The 22,077-nt window shown below is 39.7% G+C and overlaps 2 protein-coding genes across 3 annotated transcripts in view; one reads left to right on the top strand and one right to left on the bottom strand.

The window, feature by feature from the left end:
* dnai1.2 (dynein, axonemal, intermediate chain 1, paralog 2) overlaps positions 1 to 6,675 on the bottom strand; it is a 26,521-nt gene extending 19,846 nt beyond the window's left edge. The window contains exons 1-16 of the mRNA XM_008305212.1: positions 6,634 to 6,675; positions 6,425 to 6,484; positions 5,507 to 5,623; positions 5,237 to 5,317; positions 4,789 to 4,912; positions 4,453 to 4,508; positions 4,132 to 4,284; positions 3,931 to 3,990; positions 3,685 to 3,810; positions 3,365 to 3,449; positions 3,128 to 3,245; positions 2,967 to 3,010; positions 2,541 to 2,788; positions 2,213 to 2,302; positions 1,995 to 2,082; positions 1,704 to 1,783 (exon numbers count right to left, since the gene is read on the bottom strand). Coding sequence (XP_008303434.1) covers positions 1,704 to 1,783; positions 1,995 to 2,082; positions 2,213 to 2,302; positions 2,541 to 2,788; positions 2,967 to 3,010; positions 3,128 to 3,245; positions 3,365 to 3,449; positions 3,685 to 3,810; positions 3,931 to 3,990; positions 4,132 to 4,284; positions 4,453 to 4,508; positions 4,789 to 4,912; positions 5,237 to 5,317; positions 5,507 to 5,623; positions 6,425 to 6,484; positions 6,634 to 6,675 — 1,572 coding nt within the window. The remainder of the gene's footprint in view (positions 1 to 1,703; positions 1,784 to 1,994; positions 2,083 to 2,212; positions 2,303 to 2,540; positions 2,789 to 2,966; positions 3,011 to 3,127; positions 3,246 to 3,364; positions 3,450 to 3,684; positions 3,811 to 3,930; positions 3,991 to 4,131; positions 4,285 to 4,452; positions 4,509 to 4,788; positions 4,913 to 5,236; positions 5,318 to 5,506; positions 5,624 to 6,424; positions 6,485 to 6,633) is intronic.
* Positions 6,676 to 7,232: 557 nt separating this feature from the next.
* On the top strand, positions 7,233 to 20,143 carry LOC103375022 (protein FAM219A-like). Of its 2 annotated transcripts, none has more exons than XM_008305211.1 (6): positions 7,233 to 7,448; positions 11,335 to 11,431; positions 12,320 to 12,413; positions 13,091 to 13,171; positions 16,595 to 16,649; positions 17,186 to 20,143. In XM_008305211.1, the coding sequence occupies exons 1-6, from the start codon at positions 7,389 to 7,391 to the stop codon at positions 17,342 to 17,344; spliced, it is 546 nt and encodes a 181-aa protein (XP_008303433.1). In that variant the 5' UTR covers positions 7,233 to 7,388; the 3' UTR covers positions 17,345 to 20,143. The 2 variants fall into 2 exon arrangements, with proteins under 2 accessions (XP_008303433.1, XP_008303432.1); XM_008305210.1 differs by having other exon boundaries at positions 16,595 to 16,670.
* The last annotated feature ends 1,934 nt before the right edge of the window (positions 20,144 to 22,077 follow it).

Below are 22,077 nucleotides of genomic sequence, written 5' to 3'. Positions count from 1 at the left end.
TGCACCCTCTGGAGTGCAACCCCAGCAGGATATCTGTAAGTACACCACAAATAAAACGCGCTTCCATTTTTCAGACAAGATACTGAGGAACAGTGTAAAGCCCCAAGTTGATCCTAATGGCACACAAAAAAAACCACAATTTTGGGTCTGAGGCTTGGCTGAACAACAAAAGCAAAATCTTGCAGTAATTTTCAAGTCATCCTAATCAACGAAACTAGCATAAGCTTATTTTTTGCTCTGAGGTCAAACCTGGCAAGGCTGTGACAGTACAATATGATCAAATTTCAAAACTTGTTTGTCTCCTCTTGATCATTCATCTGCATTTTGTGGCATTGCTGTCCTGACACAAAACCCTTGAACAGATTTTACTGGTAATGTCAACCAGAACTGGTGAACTGAACAAGCCAGAAGATCATTTTAATTAATACAATAACTGAATTAAGTAATTCCATATTTAAGTAATTTCTGGATAATACTGCATAGTATCTGTGAAAATGTTGCACTATCAACAACAACACATGATCTTTTCAAACAGCGTCAATAAAGACATACTCTATGTGTCGGATTAACTGAAGAATGTTTCAACACTCTGCTGAAATGATCTAACTGGCTTGTGTTAATGGTGACTGGATCAGCTATTGAAGACTGAAGACACAAAACACAGATTGTTTGACTCTGCCAATATGTTAAAGCAACCTGTTCACACTCGCTCTGCGTGGGATCCCTCCTAGTGCTTCTTGAGTGTGGGTGTGCATCTGTGTTTGCTGTGTGCTAGACTAGTGCCCTTTCCAGGGTGTACCCTGCCTTCGCCCTAAGTCAGCTGGTATAGGCTCCAGCGTCTCTGTAAGCCTAAACAGGATAATGAAGGTATAGAAAATGGATGGATGGATGGATTGATGTTTACACTCCATTTGCGTTGTTCATTGGGTCTGTGTGCCCCAAGTGATCCCAACTCTTTCCCATGTCTGACTATATATAGTAAATGTTTGCGCTAACAGTTGACTTTGTCTTAACACATATACAGCAGAATTATATTTTTCTGTGTGATTAGAGTGGGAGGGAAAAGAAGAGAGAGAAGAAATGATGCAGAATGACCTAAAATTCAGGGTCATAAAGGCAACTGTCCTGTGTTACTGGCAATCCTGACATTGAAAATAAACAATGATAAAGTTAAGTCCCTCAACCCCACCGCTGGAGGTAATCTAATTGGCAATGACATTAAGAAACTATAAAAACAGATGATTGCTCACTATATTTTCAAATTCTTACTACTGTCGCTAAGGCTCAATAATTCAATCTAAGATAAATAGAATAATGTAAGTTATTATAGTTATTATTACATATAATTAGACAATTGATGAAAATCAACATAATGACCATTTAAACTACTATAAAGAAGTAAATATAACAGTGAATTATCAATGTTAATATATTTTTTAAAACTATATGGTTACTTTGAAAGTTTATGATTATGCTGCATCTATACTGTAATTTGTTGCTTTACATGACTGTCCTATAATCTACTGTGCATTATAGGTTTGGCCACATCATATGATCTGTACTACAACCAAAGCCTTTACGTTATCACTTTCTTCTTCACTGCACATTTAACTGCCTTTTTGGGCCATGTCAACAACATGCTAAATGTAACATTAAAAGTGACACACAGCCAAGACCAGCAAAGTGAAATCCCTAATACATACCTCATATATTTTCCCCTCCTGAGTGCCAACTAGGAACAGATAGTCAATCTGTTTATGGAAGTCCATCGATGTACCACAAGCTGTGAACAAAAGGTATTAAGCGCTTAAATGAGACGCACACTATTACAGACACCAGTCTGATATACTGGGCCAAGGCAAATCTGAATTGATGTCGGATCATTCTCAAAGTCAGGCACTTTGTATAAATAATAGTAGTAAAGTGTGTTGAATGTTTTGAGTACAGCCTTTTATATATCCATATGCTAGCAATCTAAGTGAGTAAAACCTTACGAATGAGGTGCATCTGTGCAAGTTCTGGTTCCTCAGGGTCAGCACCAATCAATGGCAGTTGGATAATATCTGTAAAAACCAGCTCATTCTGCAATTAGGCAAACACACAGTCAGACATGCTTATCAACATCTCACAGAAAATCTAATTCACCACATATGGGAGTGCAAGTTAGAGACATGATACACCCAAATAAAAAAAAAATATTTCCTTGACTAACCCTGACTAGTGTCCAGGACACAACTCGGCCATCAGATGACACAGAATAGAAATTGTGGTTGTTGTCCATGTCATCATTCTGCCAGCACACCTGAATGTAAAAAAGTAAAGAAAATCAGAATTAACCACTGGAAACTTCCCAGGAGTTTATCAATCCATCTCCACTCCCAACTAAAGCTTCTCAAAATGACAAAACTTCAATGTGAATGCAAAATTGAGAGCAAGGTAAGCAAAGGTAGAGTGGCTGAAATTAGACTGAACAACACACACACGGACACACTACAAACTGCCATTACTCTATCCATCTCTGCTGGGTCCCCTACTCTAACCTGCCAGACAGGGGCTGTGTGCTTGCCAGTCTTTGCTGTACTCTTGTAAATAGGCTCCTTTCCCTCCTTCTTCAAGTTATAGACAGCCACACAGCCGTCATAGAGGCCTACTGCCACCAGGTAGGTACGCTGCTTGTGGATGTCGAGGCACAGGACACCAGAACTGGTGGGGTAGATGTACTCTGGGAAGGAACAGTTCTTATATGTGTAGAAGAGAAGCATGCCGCTTCCCTGTTTGCAGAAGTCATCTGGCCATGCGAAGGACACAAGAAAACAGATTTGCAAAGATAAACTCATTACAAATGTTGTTTAAAAAACACCCTAAAACATTCTTTATAGAAAGTGACAAATACAAATGTGATTAGATTAGATCAAATTTAAACTGAAAGAGATGTCTACTGATTGCCTGCTATTCTTAGTACTTACATGAGCCCATTCCCACACCAAACAAATCCGGACATTTGTCATTCCTGTTAAGGACAGATGATTCAAAAAGTCATCCTCCATTTCTCGCAGGAATAAAAGGGGTATAAAATCACTGACATACACCAATTTGAGGAAACAGTAGAGTTGATGTGTGAACCTACCAGCAGAGGGCAGTGACAGACAGTTTTTTGGCTTGGTCATATTTGAACTTCCACAAGGGGAGAAGGGTGGCCTTTGGGAACCTGAACTCATCAGCGGGATCCTCGTAGTATGCAAAATCTGAAGGGAGATGAAAGGAAGGCAATTAAATTAAAAGAAAAGAAAAGAAAAAATAATGTGTTTACTTGATTATCCAATGGGAATGTATTTTGCTATTGTGTCACTTGATAGAAATATACCTTGTACTATCTTGTCATAGATATTCTGATTGACCATTCGTTCCAAGCTCTTGGCCTCCTTCTTCACTTTTTTGAAGTCAGCTTCCTTCAGAATATTAAATGGAAAAGCATACATTGAACACTGCTATATTTTATATATATAGTAATTTTGTTAGCTCTAAAAAGACAACACTATGATTTGAGAGTCATGAACAATGCATTGATATGGAAATGTATGTCATATATGACAACAACACTAATATTACATGACAATGTGTTAAAATGCAAATATTATTAACATGCTGAGTTCAGGAAGGAAAATCGTCCAGAAATCAATTTACCTGAGCCTCCATCAGCACCATTTTCTTCTGACTTTTGTCATCTTTTTCTGACGGTACAGCTTTCTGCTTCTCTTTATTTTTTTCTTGTTTCTGCAGCTCTTCCACATACGCATCATAGATCTCCCACTGCACAGAGAACAGAGTTAATCATCATTCAATGTAAGCACAAATATTCTCTGGCGCATGACAGTGAGAAAGCAAACCTTGCTTTAAAGTATCTTTAAAACAAGTCAAGGAATCCAGTACCTGATTAGCAGAGGCAGAGAAGCTGCTACGTGGAAGAGGTTCAATCTGGCAGCTTATTTCCTGCAGGAAAATAAAAATACCTTCCCTGAAACTTTTGAGGCTATGAATATTTCATTATATACCCATCAACATTGTGTTTTTCATGAGGATATCTCAACAATTATGCAGAACAGTGGCTATGATCCTCCTCCTCCTGCCTACCCTCGGTGGATTATCGAGAGTCTGGGTGGCCCTGGAACAGGCGAATACATTTGCAATTTTCGGCTCTTTCTTATCAGTTTTGGAAGCCGCGCTGTCTGGTCTATCCTCCTCTCCAGCTTCCTCCACCTCCCCTCCATCCTCTACAGGTGTAGCCTGTGGAAAACAAAAAAAGAGAGGTTTGTAGTTCAAGCCAAACTCTTGGCTTATTTACTTTTCGATTAAATGTCGATCAGGTTTGCAATATATTGTTTTAAATGGAATATAAAATATTGCCAAATGCAAACCAACAGTTTGACTGTAGTTAAATCAAAGACATTTTACCGAGGTTTCTGTTTTCTCCTTATCAGATTCTGCTCCGGTGTCAACTGTTGCATCATCTGGACACACAGAAAAATGTGACTTTAATTTCACTGTGCAGAAAACAAACACATCATGTCTACATGCATGGACCTTTCTTGAATTTTATGGCACAAGTTGAAAGTGACACCTTGTGGCACCAAGTGTGTATTACACCACAGAAGAAAATCTAACAGTTCATGCCTCAAAAACACATTTGCCAAGTCATGAAAATATGACTTTCTTGGTCTTGTATCTATAACAAACAGGTTGTGTGCTCTATATACACAGAACAGTATTGTAGCATATTTCAGTAGCTACCTTCATGGAGACCCTGCTTGAGCATTTCTTTACGACCCTCCTCAGAGTTTTTATACACGAGGTTGACCTCCAATTCAAAGATATGCATCGTGTGATCCACAACACAAGGCTTAAAACAACGATCCTGAGAAAAAATGAGAAACAAAAACGTGAAAAATATGAAGCAAAGAATGTGTAAATTTCATTTGGTTGTGGTCAAACGAGAAGAAAATTTATTTTACTTGCTTCTTAACTGGAGTGAAACAAACATTTAAAATAAAAGAAAGCACACAGCCCAACAGGTTACTCTCAAGTGAATATGAAGGTCTGACACTGAAGAAAGAATGTTTGTATTCTTCAATTACCAATTTACAGAACCTTCATTGACATTGCTTCAGCATTGCAGTCACACTTAAGTCGCAAATCAGTGATGTGAATTTGCAAACCTGACTGGATGTACCATCTTTACCTTAAAGCTCCAGCGGGCAATATTATTAGGGGCATTTGGGTTGTGTGTAGTCAGGACCTTTGTGATTTTCTCCTTCTTCTCCTGGTCAGATACAGATAAAGCAGAAATTACCAGCATATGAGTGACTGACTAATTTGGCTGAGGTGTTAATTGCAAATACAGAGAAATAAAATGATAACTAACAATTTTATTAAGACCACAAAGTGAAGCAGAACAACAGTAAAGACATTTTCTTCTCATGAGAAATGAAAACCATTATCCTTCTCTTACAATGTCAGTGAGCTTCAGTTGATCTGGAGGCTTAACAAGGCCTTTGATGCGTCCACCACCCATCTCCACAGTCTTTTCCTCATCCGTCACATCCGTCTCGTCACATACAGAAGAGATCTTGAACAAACAGAAAACTACATCATGTGGTCATTGCACATATGTTTTTTCTCCCCTGCAGTCAAATGTTAAAATTCAAAAGTGTATCTTTTTTATTTTATTTTATTTATTTATACAATTTTGTTTGTTGGATTTTTTAAATTCTTTTTTTTTTTTGGCTGGAATTTTGATACAAACAGAGAAGAAAAAAAGAACAGGCACAACAACATCGCCCTCCCTTATGAATAGCTCGTGTTTTCTGAGAAACTGAACGATTTTCTCCAAACACAACAAACCAATGCAACTTAAGACTCAGGTAACACTCAGAGGCAAAAACTGGTTTACCACACAGATAAAACACACACAAGCTGAACAATGTTGTATGTGCAGTCCAAAGCAAACTGTATCAAGGGAAGACTGAACAACCACTCCACAAGAGTGTGGTACAACACAGGAGAACCAGCTCCTCTGGACAGACTCAGCCGTCCACCTGCATCTGAAGGATAGTGGACACTCCTTTGAGGACAGCAATGTTCGCATTGAGAACAGAAAACACAAATGATATGAGAGATCCCTGATTAGGCATATTCACAACTGCTTACACCAAGAGGCATGTTGGTAGTAAATGTACCATTAGCCATGGGTTTTTTGGGGGGCAGTATATATGTGGGAGTCTCCATCATTCTGTTAGAACTATGCCAGCGCCTTGAATGAGAAGTAAAACGTCTTCAGAAAAAACAAAAACAAAACTGGACTTCTCTTTTTGTTTCCAGTTACTTTTTTTTACTAAAACTCTTGGAATTTTGTCGAAAGGCCACCTACCTTTTCTTTATTTGCAGCTTTGGTTGACTTCACTCCAGGTGTTTTCTGAACATTAGAGCCCTGCATAATGATAACGACATCAGCCAAGTGGTCAGTAGTACATTTAACACTACAGTAAGACGTACTTTTACTTAACATTAAACGACTAGGACGTGCGTCCTGACTTTACTAACGTAAGCTAACATTAGCTTAACTGAACCCACAATTACCTTTCTTGCATGTGCTCTGACGTTAGTGTCCCGAACAGACATTGCGGCAAGAGTCCGGTTTTAACGCTTTTAAAACAGGTTTACTGGGTTATTTTTTCGGTACAGAGTTAAAAAGTTACACTTTCAAATTGCTGAAAGCAGAAGAGTTTGGTCTGCCACGGTTTCCTGCTGCTGTATACAGGTTACCAAGACAACCGTAAGCCCCAGGTAGCGGTCAAAGTAGCTCCCAGCACACTATTTTTTCTGTTTGTGAACTGTTAACTAGTGAATACTTTATGCAAAAAAACTGAAACTCAATAGTGAACATTTTATTCCTAAGAATGCTGCTCCTTCTATTAAATATATATATATATATTAGACAACATAGAATTATATTAAAGAAGTAGTTCAGGCAAAAATGGTATGGCACAATGAAATAATTTCTATTTAGATGAAAAAAAAAATCTGTAATTATACATGTTGATTATGATGTTTCTCAATGTCTATAATTGAAATGCGTGAATATGGTTCACAACGCACTTCCAAGTGATCTGCTCTGTGATTGGCTGCTTTGTCATGAATATTCTATAGACCCGGAAGTGGGGCGGTACTGCTGTTTTGCTGTCGAGTCACCTCTGTCAGGATGGAGGAAAACGAACTGCTATCATGCTGATTAACGAGGGATCCCGACAACCGAGCATCATAAACCGGGATAGTTAGGCTAAACAAAACGTTTATCTTTCACGCCTGCATCGTTTCTATAGCGCTTTGCCAAAATGATGGAAGAAATCGACAGATTCCAAGTGCCTCCAGTCAACGGAGAGACGCAGCCTTTGGTGAGAGACGAACGACAAAAACACATCTTATGCAAATCATTCTCTATTGAGTGCAAACGGCGTGTTTTTGCCTCGCTTATGTGCTTCATCGTGACAGCTGTGTCACATAATCTGCGCCTGAGCTAACCGATGGCAATTTGTAGCTCTGGGACAAACTGGATCTCTGGGATCGGTGTAAATCGGCCATCTATAGATGAAAGAACAGCGACTATTGCTTTCTATAGAAACGATCGCGTAAATAATAGATACAGGGATTAATAAAAAGCAAGCCTTCACTTTATTTCATCATAGTGATTATACTACGCACTTGGATAAAATCGTGATCCTTTAAATCCACGTCAGTATGCGCTTGTTTACATCAATATCTGCTCACTGTTTTTACATTTCGTCATTTGGTGACGTGGTATTTGGGTCGGGATGTGCTGTATGAGCCCAAATGATGAATTGGAGCTCTGTGTGCACACCCGTACTGCAGACTGAGCTGTAATGACAGTTAGCCTGAGCAGAGAGTCCTTCCATGGTTTACTACATGACAAGTCTCAGACCTGTTATGACATTAATGTGTTGCTGTGCTTATAACAACAACAGTGGTGCACTGTTAATCTCTGTTAGATATGATACGTCATAGCACCCAGTTAATAACTGAACCATTGCTCCTATTCTCTACATTTCGTTTTGAGCAGAGCTTTATTTTCAGCAGTACATTACTGCCACAGATAATTCTGATACGCCGGCCTTATTCTCCACACTTCAAACGAGGCAGTCTCAAACAGCTGTCCCTTTGTAAGTGTTTGCCTTGGGGGTTTAGGCAAAAGCAGAGCTCCAAGTTCTACTGTTCATACCAGATCCATGTTTCCCCAGGACTGCTACCCTTGAGGCTAAACTCTGGCAGAAATCACAGGAAAGCTTACTTTCACTGGTTCAGAAACTCTACTTTTTTATGCAAAAGCAATTGCTTTGCTCCATGAAGATTTGATCAGTCTACACTCGTGTTTCATCCAGTGGGGTTTTTTTTTGTGTGTGGAGATGAATCCAATACAAGAGATACTTGGATTATGGCTGCAGTGTGTCATCGAGTGCCCATTGTGCCTTAAAACCATCTCTAAACCATAAAGTTTATTCCTTTTCATCATATAACTATAAGAGCCTGTGTCAGTCCAACACTGTGGACCTCTCCAGCGTTACCTCATATATTTTACAGTTTATCTGACACAGCCCGCCTCTTTGGATTTGCACAGTATCTGACCATGCCCAGATCCCGGTCGCTGTGGCACACATGGCAGTGCATTTTAATGCTAATAACATCATTGTGGTCCCAAAATGGTATGAATGCACTTGGCACCTGCTTCTCTGTGGAGAATCAATTTCACACAGATAAAACAGCTTAATATAGAATTTTGAGCATTTACAATTGTTGACTATTAGATATAAATCTCAAGCATGGTATTCAAACACCTTCCAAGTCACAAATCATCACATTATTCAGCATGTGGAAATGTGAAAGGGAATACTGTAGACTAAATCTATTTATGGCAGATTGCCCTGTAACACACTGAGATTGTAACATACGTAGCCCAGTTGCCATTGTCTTGCATAAGGATAGCAGTCAACTGTTTTAATAGTCGCCTGATGTATCAGTCCTCAATGCTATTGGCCGGTGAGCGGCCATGATGTATAATCCTACAAATCGCTTGGTGTTTATGCTTCGTCAGCAACCTTGTGGCTCTTCATCATCAGAGGCAGAAACTGATTCGCCAACAGGAAGACAGACTGATGAGACTCATACACAGAGTGGTCATTTCTCTAATGTGCGCGCATGTGTACACACACATTTTGTGTGCATGTGACTGTGAGTGAGTGTATGTAAACGCACGTTGAAGGTCAGGGTGGGGTGCGAGGCCACGCTTTACTGTAATACATAAAAATCAATCTGTCGCCCCAAGTGTCGCAGGTCACGACTTATTCATTTGTCAGTGGCTGTCAGAATGTGGTCTTTCAGGAAACTAGCGCCTTTTCTATGTATGTTTTTAATGTACGACTGTGTATGATCCCGTTGATTAGTGCCACTGAAAGGGATTCATTTTCATTTCTGTTTTTAGATTTAGGAACTTTCAGTTACATTTCTTTAGGCCAAACTTTCAACTGATACACTGTATTCTAAGCTGTTATGCTTCAGGAAGAGTTTTAACTTGTTTATTATGGGGTACCTGCCACTTGCTATCAGTAATTGTGCTGTCTTATTTTTAACAAGTTGGAGGAAATTCTGTCACAGGCAGCTTAATACAGAATCCCTTTCATTATTCACTGGCAGCTCTGCTGAAAAATTTCAAAGGGATATATTTGACAGACAGTGTGACCCTACATCATCATAGTATCTTTCTGTAGAGGAATAGAAGTGTGAAGAAACAAGAAAAAAAAAATCCTCTGGGTAAGCCTAATGATCTAAGGGAAGTGCCTGTCACAGAACAGAAAATGTTTGTGCTTGTTAAAGTGGGAATACCTCATCGGTGTGCTGTGATTCGTCAACATCTACTGGTGTGTGTGTTCACTGTTGCAGCTCTCATTAATTATTCCAGCGAAGTGAACAATGCTTCATCACCAGGAGAAGATGAGGCTATTGATGAAGGTGGATTTAGCCACATTGGTAGACATTTAAAAAAAAAGAACTAATTTATTTAAAGTTCTTGGTGAAAATTGGAGAAATGTGAGGATAGGAGATGAAGTGTGGCATCTGAGAAAAGAAAAAGAAACTATATTGGTCTCATGTTCTGTCTGACAATAGTGTTACTTAGATTTTTGCTTGGGGGTTAAGCCGACACTACATGTGTTTGAACATGTCGTGCTCCGCATGGTTGTTTCATCTGACTGTATTGTTGGCAGTTTGTTTTTAATTGCATTACATAAAAATTGATATGCAAAATAAGCTTTTCACTGTCCCTGCTAAATACTCATGAATTTTTCATCAGGCCCTGTGAGATTGGATAAGCTCTGTTGGTCTCGTGGAATTGGCCTAAATTGGTGCAGTATTTCTCAGTAATACCATAAAAAAGGTTTTGATGAAATAGATTCAGGCATATCTGTGCCTAGACCTATTTATTTTGTTATCCATTCATGCAGTCTTCAAAGACACTTATTAATGTTTAAAATGTTGTTATGAAGCACAAACATGCCTACGCCTGCAATGAGTTTTCTAGACATTCAACACTTTCATGAATAAGTATAAATTGATAAATATAGTTATACAATTAGCATATTGTATCTCATACACAGTGCTGTTCGGAGCCTATATGAATTTCTAACTTTAACTGTAAGTGTCTCTGCTCGGGTTATTAAAAGCTAAATGCCTGGTGGCGTTCATTCATCTCTCAGAGTGCAACAAGCAGAGGCCTGTAGGATCAACATAATGTGGAGCTCTGTGAGCAGAGCAGGCCAAGCGCGGCCCAGCTCCCCTCTCTCAATCTGGGGGAAACCATGGCTCCAACAGCAACCCCCTCTGTTCTCCCATGGCCACCTCCCCATGCCATCACCACTGGCTCACACATGAAAGAGACAGAGCCACCAGCATAGGCCGAACACTCAAGCCTATTGACGCTGCAATCCAGGCAGCTATAGTAGGCCAGAGGAATCTTGCCAGGTTTTTGAACGCAAGCAGTTTCTAAAGCGAGCTGATTTTCCAGGCTATGTTAGTTAGTGATGGATCTGATCATTATTCTTAGGGGTGAGTTGAGAGGATTATGTTCAGTTTCACATACCCCAAGGAAGAAGTACAAGGTGAAGGGAATTTGTCACTAGAAAACACTTTGGGTCCCCCTGTCTGAACAAGATCCTAGCAAATACATCTTAGTGTTCAGCGCTAACATGCTCTGCATTGTGTTTCTGTTTCCAGGACCCAGCAGCATCCTCCACCTCAGAGGCAGAGCCTGACACGAAGGGAGAGAGTGTGGCCATGAACTACAAGCCTTCTCCATTGCAGGTCCAAATAGGTATCATAACTAACACGCCGCAAATCAATACATGACATGACTTCACAATATCAAAGGGTTTAACAGTAAGCAGCGAAGAATGGAAAGCCTGCAGCCCATCAGGGAAATATGCGCATGAAATCTGCAATGGAATACTGTAGTAAGCAGGTTTGCTTTACTGCATCATACGTGGGTAAAATAAATATAAAAAAACAGCTGATGCCTTATCATATTTAAAAACCACTTTGCATTTCAGTGAAATTATATTTCCCAGCATTGCAATTTACTTCTACTGTCAGTGGTGTCAGAATATTACTGAGCAGCTCCTGTTGTCACAACATTGGTAAAGCCTCTGTTCCACTTAGGCTTCCTAATTTTTCTTTAAGGACTGTGATCCAAAAAGCTTGCTGAGAAATAGTTTCCTAAAACTACGCCATCAATCTCTTAAAACTGTTGTGTTTTGCCAAAAGATTTCATCCTTTAAGACGCATTGATTGTGAATCCAAAGGTCTTGGTATGAACTATGAAAATCAGATGTATCTGTATGTATCCAATTCCAGTATTCTTCCTGTAAAAACACTACATGTTTTAGTAATATCTGTCGATCCATTCATGTGCTCAGGAAGACTCACTGGCTGAATATTTCATCAAAACAAAAATAACCAACAACCAGAAATGGCTGCATGTTGGTTAGAGGCCATATTACAATGTCAACAATCCATAGCTTTTAGTGAGCTGCTCTCACAACAAAGGTGTGTACTGGGCTATAAACACTACATTTGGATAACAAGACTTTAGTTCATTTTTTTTTTCCCAAGAAGCAAAATCACATAACGCTACTAGTTATGGTAAATGTGTTTAGCCTAATTGTTGTATTTACTGATGACCTCACTTCCTCTGGTTGCCCAGAGAAACAGAGGGACCTTGCCAGGAAGGGATCAGTGAAGAATGGCACCGTGGGAAGTCCTGTCAATCAACAACCGAAGAAGAATGCCAGGACAAGGTAGCAGCTTCCACTGCCTGTTTGTTTCTCTGTTATTCTGACCAACACAACCGCAAATGTTACACTTTGCATTCATTAGCATGACAAGCAATATGTTTTTTGCATCTTCAGTTCCCCTATTCAGTGCAAAATACCGCAACTAACTGAAATGCAAAACACGAGGACTGTGCATGCTACCTCTGAGGGCTTTATTCGCTGCCAGCCTGCCAGCGACGCCATCAGACTTTCTAATGTTACAACTGAACACAAACAGAGCACAACAAGGCTTCTTAGAGAAAGGAAATTGGATGTTTGGGAGTATGAATGCTGATAAAAGAGTCAAAAGCATTGAGCATAAACCCAGTACAACCCACAGTATTGACAACTGGCTCATCTGTTTAATCCCACTCCCTGGTGGATTAGTGGAAATATAAGAAAGGCGACCCACTGGTCTGTACCCAGAATCTCTGAGGCACAAAGATAATCTAGAACAGCCTACAATCTGAAGGCAACAGATTATTCCCAATTTTGGGGGGAATAAATGCCCTTATTAGGACAAATGCAATACTTTCTTTTGGTTCCTTGACTTATACATTTGCAGGTATTAATAAATTGTGATATTTTTGTTGCAAATGTGAAAAACGTTTGTTGTATGCATTTTCATTTCTAATACACAAGTGTGCTGTGCTCTTTTATAGGTTGGTGGTGCCAAACAAAGGCTACTCTTCTTTAGACCAGAGCCCCGATGAGAAGCCTCTGGTAGCACTGGACACTGACAGGTAGGTCCTGCACATGTCATCGTATCAACGCTGTAACTCTGAAATATCACAGACACGAAAGAACAGATATTTGAGCAAAAGTAGACTTAAAAAGGGGAAATTGGCTAACTTGTAGTTTTATACGCCCCACTCTGTCATGATGAGACATTAATCCATAGAGCAACTTGAGAGAGTTCTTAACAGAAGGGATCCTAAAAAGGGGCAAAGCCTCTCCCAGGGCTCAGGATTAGAGGATAGCGGGTGAGGATTTGGACAGGCAAAAGCAGCTCAGAGAGAGAGCGCTCCCTTCCACCCGCTACCAGCAGGTCTGTATGTGACACAGATGAGTCCCACCCTCTGTTGCCCCCCCATATGCTGCCACATGAGGCAAACCCTCTCATGTAAAATGAGCTCTCTGGTAGTCAACAGAACTTACATCATGAATTGCATCATATACTTTTTCTGACAAGCTTTCTGACTCACTGCGACACAGGATACCCGTTTGTTTATTGTCCACAATTTAGACTCATGTGCACACCCTTTGCACAATGTCTCCTTGTTCTGCTTGTTTGCAGTAAAGGAAAGGCAGATTACTCACTGGAGGGAGAAACCATGATGTTACTGCATATTTGTACTTCAGTATGTCTAACCATCCATCCGCATTATTAACAAAGTAATTTCCATAAGAATCAAGACATTATCTGTTAAAGTGTGAAATCGATAGACAACATGCAAGCAACCACTTGTACACACAACTTCATTCTTTTGTGGCTTGTGTTAGTGGTTCCAGTCAAGTTGTGGTATTCACCAAATATCCAGTATTTAGATTTTTTTTTCCCATAAAAAAAAAATTGATGAATGTTCCAGATCTGTTATTCGAGTCATACTAGCCGTTCTGCTTTGCACTGCAGGGGGCGGGAAAAAAAGCATTGTTTTGACATAATATCATAAAACCTTAGTCTGAATGAATTTGGAATTTGATTACAATACAGTCATTGCACATATTCTCAGAGGATTCTGTAGCTATGATCATTTTTATTGCTATATTTTGGCAAGGAGACTTACACAGATCAGTAATTATCAGTGAAATTCTTCTCACCCAGCTGCCTCAGGAACTTTCTGCAGTTCTCTGTCCAAAATGAGACTCTGTGTACCCAACAGTGTAACACCATCTTCTGTTGGTTGTAAAAGTTGTCGGTCTCGTGTCTCTGTCACATGATCACATCATGTTGTCTGTCAGGGACCACTTTAAGAAAGATGCTGTTTAGCATCCCAAATTCATGTAGCTGAAACAATTCTCTCATCTCTTTTTCATGCTACAGCAGCTGTGCTATTAATAATTTCTAATCGTTTCTCGTCCTCCAGTACCACTACTGACTCTGCTAAACGTGTCGTCTTGTTTACGGAGAACCAAAACAGCAGAACTCATTAAAAACATTTTTTTGTGAATGAAACTTTGGTAAGCTGAACATGTAGCTTCATGTAGCACATTTGGGGACTCTGATTATACTAATGATCAAATCTATTTAACATGCACCTCCTCGTGAACAGGTGATGCACATCAGGCTAAAATGAGAGATTTACAACAATTTTGTCCAGTCATGGAAAAAAGAGCATAAGAATATGAAACTGTTCTTGCATGAGGTTCAATATCTTGTAAATGTCAACACTTCATGTTTACTAATCACTTCAAATATGAGATGCAGCTTTTAACTAGTGTGTGCAGTTTTTTAAGTGGAATGAAATGTACTGCTCAGCTTGTAAAAGTTTGTTGGATAGTTTCCTCTGAGGCTGTAGAGCAGGGCTGCCCAATCCTGGTCCTCGAGAGCCCCTATCCTGCATGTTTTAGATGTTTCCCTCTTCCAACACACCTAATTCAAATGATCAGGATTATTATCAGGCTTCTGCAGAGCTTGATGATGAGCTGATCATGTGAATCAGGTGTGTTGGAAGAGGGAAACATCTAAAACATGCTGGATAGGGGCTCTTGAGGACCAGGATTGGGCACCCCTGCTGTAGAGTGACTCTGGAGGGTTTCTGAGTCTAACCCGATGATGTCATCATTACCTGGTGACTAAATAACTCTGATAGAGACTTAGCCTTTTACAGACATGCAGACATGCCATTAGTCACCTGAACATGTCGGCTTCAGGTTTCATTGGGCACTCTGAGGACTGCAGTTTCACTTGGTCAGTCCTAGCGACTCTTTAAACATGGCACAAGTCTGAACTGCACTCAGTCGCTGTTATGGATGGGAACACACAACAAAACAGCACTTCAGTTGTGTGAAGCAATTTGGGGAAGGCTCTTTTCACATTTCAGCACCAGCATTGATCCAAAAAGATGCCATTTATGTACCAGAATCACAAAACAGCTCTTTGATCTACTTTACCCTACAATCTCACATCTATCACAAACCTAAATGTCCAACAAAAACAAAACTTTACTGCGATGAAAACAGACCAGGTCAGATGATTGAGGCTTCCCAGTAATTAATCTGAGTTTTGACAAAAGATGAACAGGAGCTGAAGTTTAGTTTGTTGCTTCCAACTGCTTGTAGGTGTCTTTCCTCTGAGTTTATTAATACCTGCAGCATGAAACAGCAGCAGGATGAATATGAGTGTCTTCAAAACAAAACGAGTGTGGAACAAAAGCTTCATTATTACTTTAAATTTTAAATAATCCCTAACATGGTGACAGGATCGGTCCAGGTCAGGATCAAACAACAAGGCAGTGTGCTCTTCTTCACCTCAGATAGCTGAACTGTCACATATCGAGTCATAGTTAATAAGCTGCTGTTAATTCATTTGTTACTAAATGGTAAAGTTAAGTAACAGGTTACTATCAGACAAAGGCAAAATATAGGAAATTTAGATGTTTAGGAAATCATAAAGAAGGGACTGTAAATTATCGAGACAGTTTGATAAGTCCGGTATTAGCTTACATTTAGTAATTTGTTTGTTAGTGCATAATTCTGCATCAAACATCACTTTATATACTGGCTAATCACATGTATATGACAAATACTGAGTGCGTACCGTGGCCGTCTCAGTCATTGTGGTGGGTATATCTAAAGGAAGCAGTGAAGAACATTACTGGAAGAGTGACCTGATATCTGAATGATTGCATGCATGTCAGATTGTTAAAGCAGCCATGTTACACATTCCATATGTAAAAAGGGCTTTCTAGTTTAAAGCAGAAATTCTGCGTTCCAAAGTGAAATCACAGAATGTAAAATTGTGTAGCTTCAAACAATAGCCTGATTTGTATTATGGCAAATGTAGGATCCATCATTCATACCTTTGACCCTTACTAGAATAAAAGACAGGAACACTAAATTGCTTGACCACCCCTTTAAAGATTCACACATCACTATATCTACACGTTACTATCATGCAGACTGTCATCATTGGTGTGTAACTGCCAACGTCTCCTGTCTTTCAGTGACGATGACTTTGACATGTCCAGATACTCCTCATCAGGATACTCCTCAGCCGAGGTGAGATGTCTGAGGGACCAGGTATCTATACACATACTATATTGTTTCACAGCATCATTTGGTGAAACCACAAGCATCGCCACGTGATCACCCAATTCCTTTGTCTCACCAGTCACGCCAGGTGTATGTGCACCCATTGAAAAAAAAAAAAAGTATCCCGACTCGTCCAAGCTTTCATAGTCACAGTCACCTTCAAATACTTCTTTTCACCCACAAAGATTTGTTCCTCTTCATTTCTTCCTTGTGGAGTCGAATATGTTTCATTTGTTTTTGCCTCTTGCCTCAACCCATTACCATCAATGACCTGCGTGTTCTCCACTCTGTTGCTGCTTTGTGTGGATTTTATTATTATTATTTATCTGGACCACAATGTTTTTTTTTTGTTTTTTTGTTTTTTTTTGTGTTTTAATAACTTCTGTAACAAATACTTTTTTTTTTTTAAATAATCAGTTTTACTAAAAGGGTCACTTCTAGTCTTAGGATTGGCAAAAGTATTTTTAAGTTCTTCTGATATGTTATTTCTTTGGCTTCTACAGCAGATCAACCAGGACCTGAACATCCAGCTCCTGAAGGACGGGTACCGGCTCGATGAGATTCCCGATGATGAGGATCTGGATCTGATCCCCCCTAAAGCAGTCAATCCCACCTGCATGTGCTGCCAGGCTGCTCCCTCCACAGCCTGTCAAATCCAGTAGCACCCTCCCCTCCGACCCCCCCGACCCCCTAAAATCTCCTGCCCGCCACCTGCACTGAGGCCAACTACTGACCAGAGTGGCAGCAAAGGAAGAAAAACAATTGGCTGGCAAAGGCACAAAGGGAAAATCAAGGGTTTATAAAATGCTAAAAAAAAAAGAAAAAAAAAAAGAACCTGAGAAATTGAATATGTACAGTACCTGTGCATGTTCCTCCTATGGTAGGATCTGTGCATCTTACTTCTGCGTTGTTGGTTCAGCAGGGACTCGACTGATGGCAGAAACATTACCTCTAAGGAAAACATGTTACTTTTGCTTCTCCTTCGTTTTGACTTCCATGTCATGCTCATGGATTTCCTGGTTTAAGAGGGCCAAGGAGGATTGTGCGTTGTTGTGGAAGAAGCGAAACAACAAATTCAAATGGTAGGAACTCGACCAAAATGCGTGAGACATTGACAAGGTGTCATTTGCTGTGTCAGTGGTCCATCCGAGGAGTCGGCTTCTTCTACTGGTGTATAATTGATGGTCGTATACGGTGGACAAACAGGGATTGGAATCTCTGTAGTGCCCATTTTTGTTTTTTTTCTTTTCTCATTTCTTTCAGCCAGTCTGCTTTGTCTTCCTGTGTAAATACGTGTCAAACATGAAAATGACGTGTGTGTCTGATTATGCCCAGGAGAAATAGTGCTAAACCCTCAAGCTGCTGATAAAACATGAAAGCTTACACACTAAGGTAGTGATCCAGATTTTATTTTTTTTTTGTATCTGTTACACCGAGGTCGTAATGCTTCATTGTTTTCTATTCAGTTAAAAAGAAGCTGAAAAATGCATGTTGCCTGTTAACACTGTGTCCTGATGACCAGCCTGTGCGGATAATTTATCACTTTTTACCGACCCCCGACCACATCCTTTGTGCCGAGGAGAAGATACGTGCTTTCAAGTTAGTCATATTTAGGTTCACCTACTGTAACACCGGTAGATCTAGAGAAACCATTCTAATAATGCCAGAAATGAGCTCATGAATTAGTGTGTACTTTTGTGTGTGTTTGTTCATGTTCGCCCCCCACAGGAGTGTGGTTGAGATGCTTCGCAAAGGTAGCTACCACCAGTGAAGGTTGCAATATAGTTCATACACTTGAGGGAGTTATTAGATGGATGCAAGAATTAGAATTTTCTGAGTTGTGCAATTTGATCATACCTGCTTTTAAGGAATGTCTATGGAGTGATTCCATATTTCTTTCTTTCTATTTTATTTTTTTGATAAGATTGTTCTCCACGTTTTCCTTTCTTTAAACATTTTTTTGTTAAAATTCCTTTTTGTAAGGTTAGAAATGTGTGCATTTCCCTCCCGAAGTACACTATAACTTATTTGTCGGATGTGCGACAAGAACTGTACATGTAGCATCACACTCAGCTGTGGATTGTCAATGCTTTATGCCATTCAATGTTCTCCATGGAGTTCTATAGGAAGTTGCCCTTGTTGTTCAGAAGTACTGAATGTACACTGTCTGTTTTATCATATGTTCTTTGTTTACATCTCTCTGAAGACGCTTGCAGAACTCAGCAGGGATCAGCTATTTTTTCTCCCAAGTAGATCAAGCTGAGTTTCTCCAAAAACACTGTAATGACGAGAGAGAAGTGCAAAACTTCCTGATTGTGACACCTACATAAAAACATTTCTCTTGAAAATAACTGATAAGCTTCTGTTCAGCTTACGGGAGAAATAGCTGGCTACTCTCAGTGTTCTGTTGACTGATGTTGAAGGGATTTGAAATACGGTGCACATCTACTAAGAACAGTCTCATTGTGAGTGTCTTTTTAGATATGTGACTGTGTTTTTTGGGGGAACGTTGCATTAATCTGTCATAACTGTTAATCTGCGCATTTCAACAGGTTTACATTTTTATAATGAAAATCTCAGTGTAATAGAAACGGCAACAAAGACTGATTAGAGATGCAGTGTGCACTCAGTCTTAGTTGTTCCTTTTCTTTCTTTTCCTTTTGGTTTGCAGTAATGCCAGATCTGCAAGCATTTATGTATGGGATGTCAAAAGAGGAATATTTGCTTTGGTCAAATAGATGAATGAATGGTACTGTGTGTATCGCATAAAAACAACTAATGTCTACGTGGATAGAGAAAAGGATCGTTTTAATCTTGTTTCAACCTTTTTTTTTGATTAGTTTTACTGGTTAAACCACCCAGACATCTCTGTGACCCAGTAAGAAAATATCTCCCTTCTCTTATCACCGATATCCCCGATACAGCCTTTTGTTTCTGCAACATTTGATTTACAAAAGTGCACACACGTTAAAAGATCATTTACGATAAGAAGGTGCCATGTTTGTAGATAATAAAAAAGTAGAAAACTGTCACCAGTGCAGCTACTAGTTGGACCGGTAGCTGTGTTTAGTTAACAGAAACACGGAGGGACTGACTGCGTGGTCGACTGCGGTGCTGCATTTTTCCACCGTTAACATCATCCCAATGGATTTGCACACAAGTCATCACGGTTGTCTTATACTGAGTGCAATACTTGTGGCTAATGTATAAATTGAGGCATAGCTTCACTAACTTCTTGAGTTTATAGTAATTCGTTGTAACAGAAGCTATTTATTTGCAGTTGTGTGTTTTTTCCATTTTATTTTCATGTATGGGAAATACTTCATATACAGACAGACGCTTTTTATTTGTCAGATGCTTGTTATGACGATTGTGAACTGGTTCCATTTAGATTTTAACAGTGTTAAAGTTCTGTGTATAGTGCAACATATCAAAAAAAAATAAATATTAGGTATCTCAAGTCTGCTCGTTCCATGTGCTTCTGTAATTTGCAGTTGTGCTTTTTTTTTTCCCCTTCTTGTTTAGTGTTATACCCGCCATTACTTTTTTTTTTTTTTTCCAGCCCAGCACTTGTTCAGACTCAAACTGTTTTCTCTGCAGGAGATGAAACAAATAGCTTCTGGATGAAACAGTTTGTCTGCCTCCCACACGGTCTCTCTGCTGGTGATGGCTGATTACCTACTGATGTGAATGACATTATGGCCTAAACAGACAGGTTGGGGAGATGGATGGAGAAATAGAGGAGTAGTAAGTGTAAGGGGTGGGGGGTTGGGCATTTTGTGATTAGCCTTGAGTTGATCCCTCGGGAGCAGATGGTGAATGATGGCTTACGTAGACGCCTTGGATCCCAGGAGGTAACAGTAGTGCGTGTCCACGTTGGAGTAACACTGAAGTTGAGGAAGACGTAGAGGGAATTCTCATGAGACAGGAGCGCAGGGAGACAGGTGAGGAACATTTCTGTGTCCGAAATGATGCAATGAATGCATCGTTGCGTTCATAATTATGGATTAAAATAACCTTGTGAACAGTAGGCGCCTCCATCTGGAAGTCCAGGCTGGTTGAGACTATAGTACTCTCAAGAATAAAACAAGATGAATGCTTCGTCTTCAGCCACCAGTTCTCAATGAACTATTCACAAATATGTGCAAAACTAAGATCTCTGTAAAAAGCTGTTTCATTTTGCACAGTGTTTTGCCTGTTTGTTGTCAGCTTGTCTGTTCTGCCACCAACTCTGTGGTCTGTAATGAAAACACACTGGATGGGTGTTCTGGGCTTGTGTGAAGCCTAACTTTAACCTCCCTTCATGCAGAGAGATCCCAGCCGAACGTGACATCATGTTGCTGAGCGTTGCTGCTGCCGTGCTGCTGCTCTGCGTGCAGTGTCTGCACGGCTCTGCTCTTCCTGCCGTCTCCTCTTATGAGTTCACCGCCTATAGGATGCAACAGTACGACTTGGCACAACAGAAGCATGGTAAGTTCACACGCAGCTCCTTCTAATCAGCCGTACCGTGACACATTTTGACGTACATGTACTTTGATTCAGAAAAAAAAATCATTTTGTACTTTTGAGGTGTCAATATAAGACATGTAAAAAGTTCTTTCTAGTACACAGTATGCACATTGCTTTTGTATTTAAAGCTTCTACTTAAAATTGTTTTTTTCATTTTCAGATTTGATCTTAAATGTGCAGAATGATGACTGTTCAGACTTTGACACTATGTTTTTAAATTATTCCGTGAAATGAAGTTTCTCACCTTAAATTTGAGTTTAAGAGATCTACTCCTGACAGTGAGAAGTACAAAATCTATCTAGTGGATAGACTTTTGATTTTGCAAATGTTTGTGTGTTCATAGATCCAATATTTTTCAATGAGGCAGAAGGAGTCGATGCAGTTTTTGAACTGGATTACTGTAGAAAATCCATAAGAAACATATATTATGACTTTAAGCAGAGTATATTTTCGCCTGTTTATCTTGAGAAAACATACACAATATTCTAAACTAAAAATGGGTCTATCAGCATGAACTACTTCAAATTAGGGTCATATTTTTGTTTTGCTATTTACAAATAGAGCAGTAATTGAAATTTACATGGAGTTTACTTTTTTTTTTTTTTACATTACATTTTTTTGTGTGTGAGCTAAATATAATACTTGATCGAGAGAACTTGACTGAGTTTGTGTTCACTTAGAGACTGCAGTCAAACTAGAGTTAATACGTGTTTGTACAACACTTGAGTTGATGCCTCTGTTTGATTTGTCTTGCTCTGTGTCTTCTGCCGAGGTTGCCGTGGAGCCATTGTTGTGGCGGAGGCACGCTCGGCAGACGAGCCGTCGCTGACCCGCCGCTGTGTTATCATGAAGGTGTCAGACTTCACAACAGAAAGATACTTTGAGG

Source organism: Stegastes partitus, unplaced genomic scaffold, assembly GCF_000690725.1.
Source record: "Stegastes partitus isolate 25-593 unplaced genomic scaffold, Stegastes_partitus-1.0.2 Scaffold2438, whole genome shotgun sequence".
Taxonomy (NCBI): domain Eukaryota; kingdom Metazoa; phylum Chordata; class Actinopteri; family Pomacentridae; genus Stegastes; species Stegastes partitus.
This window is presented reverse-complemented; position numbering and strand designations above follow the sequence as displayed.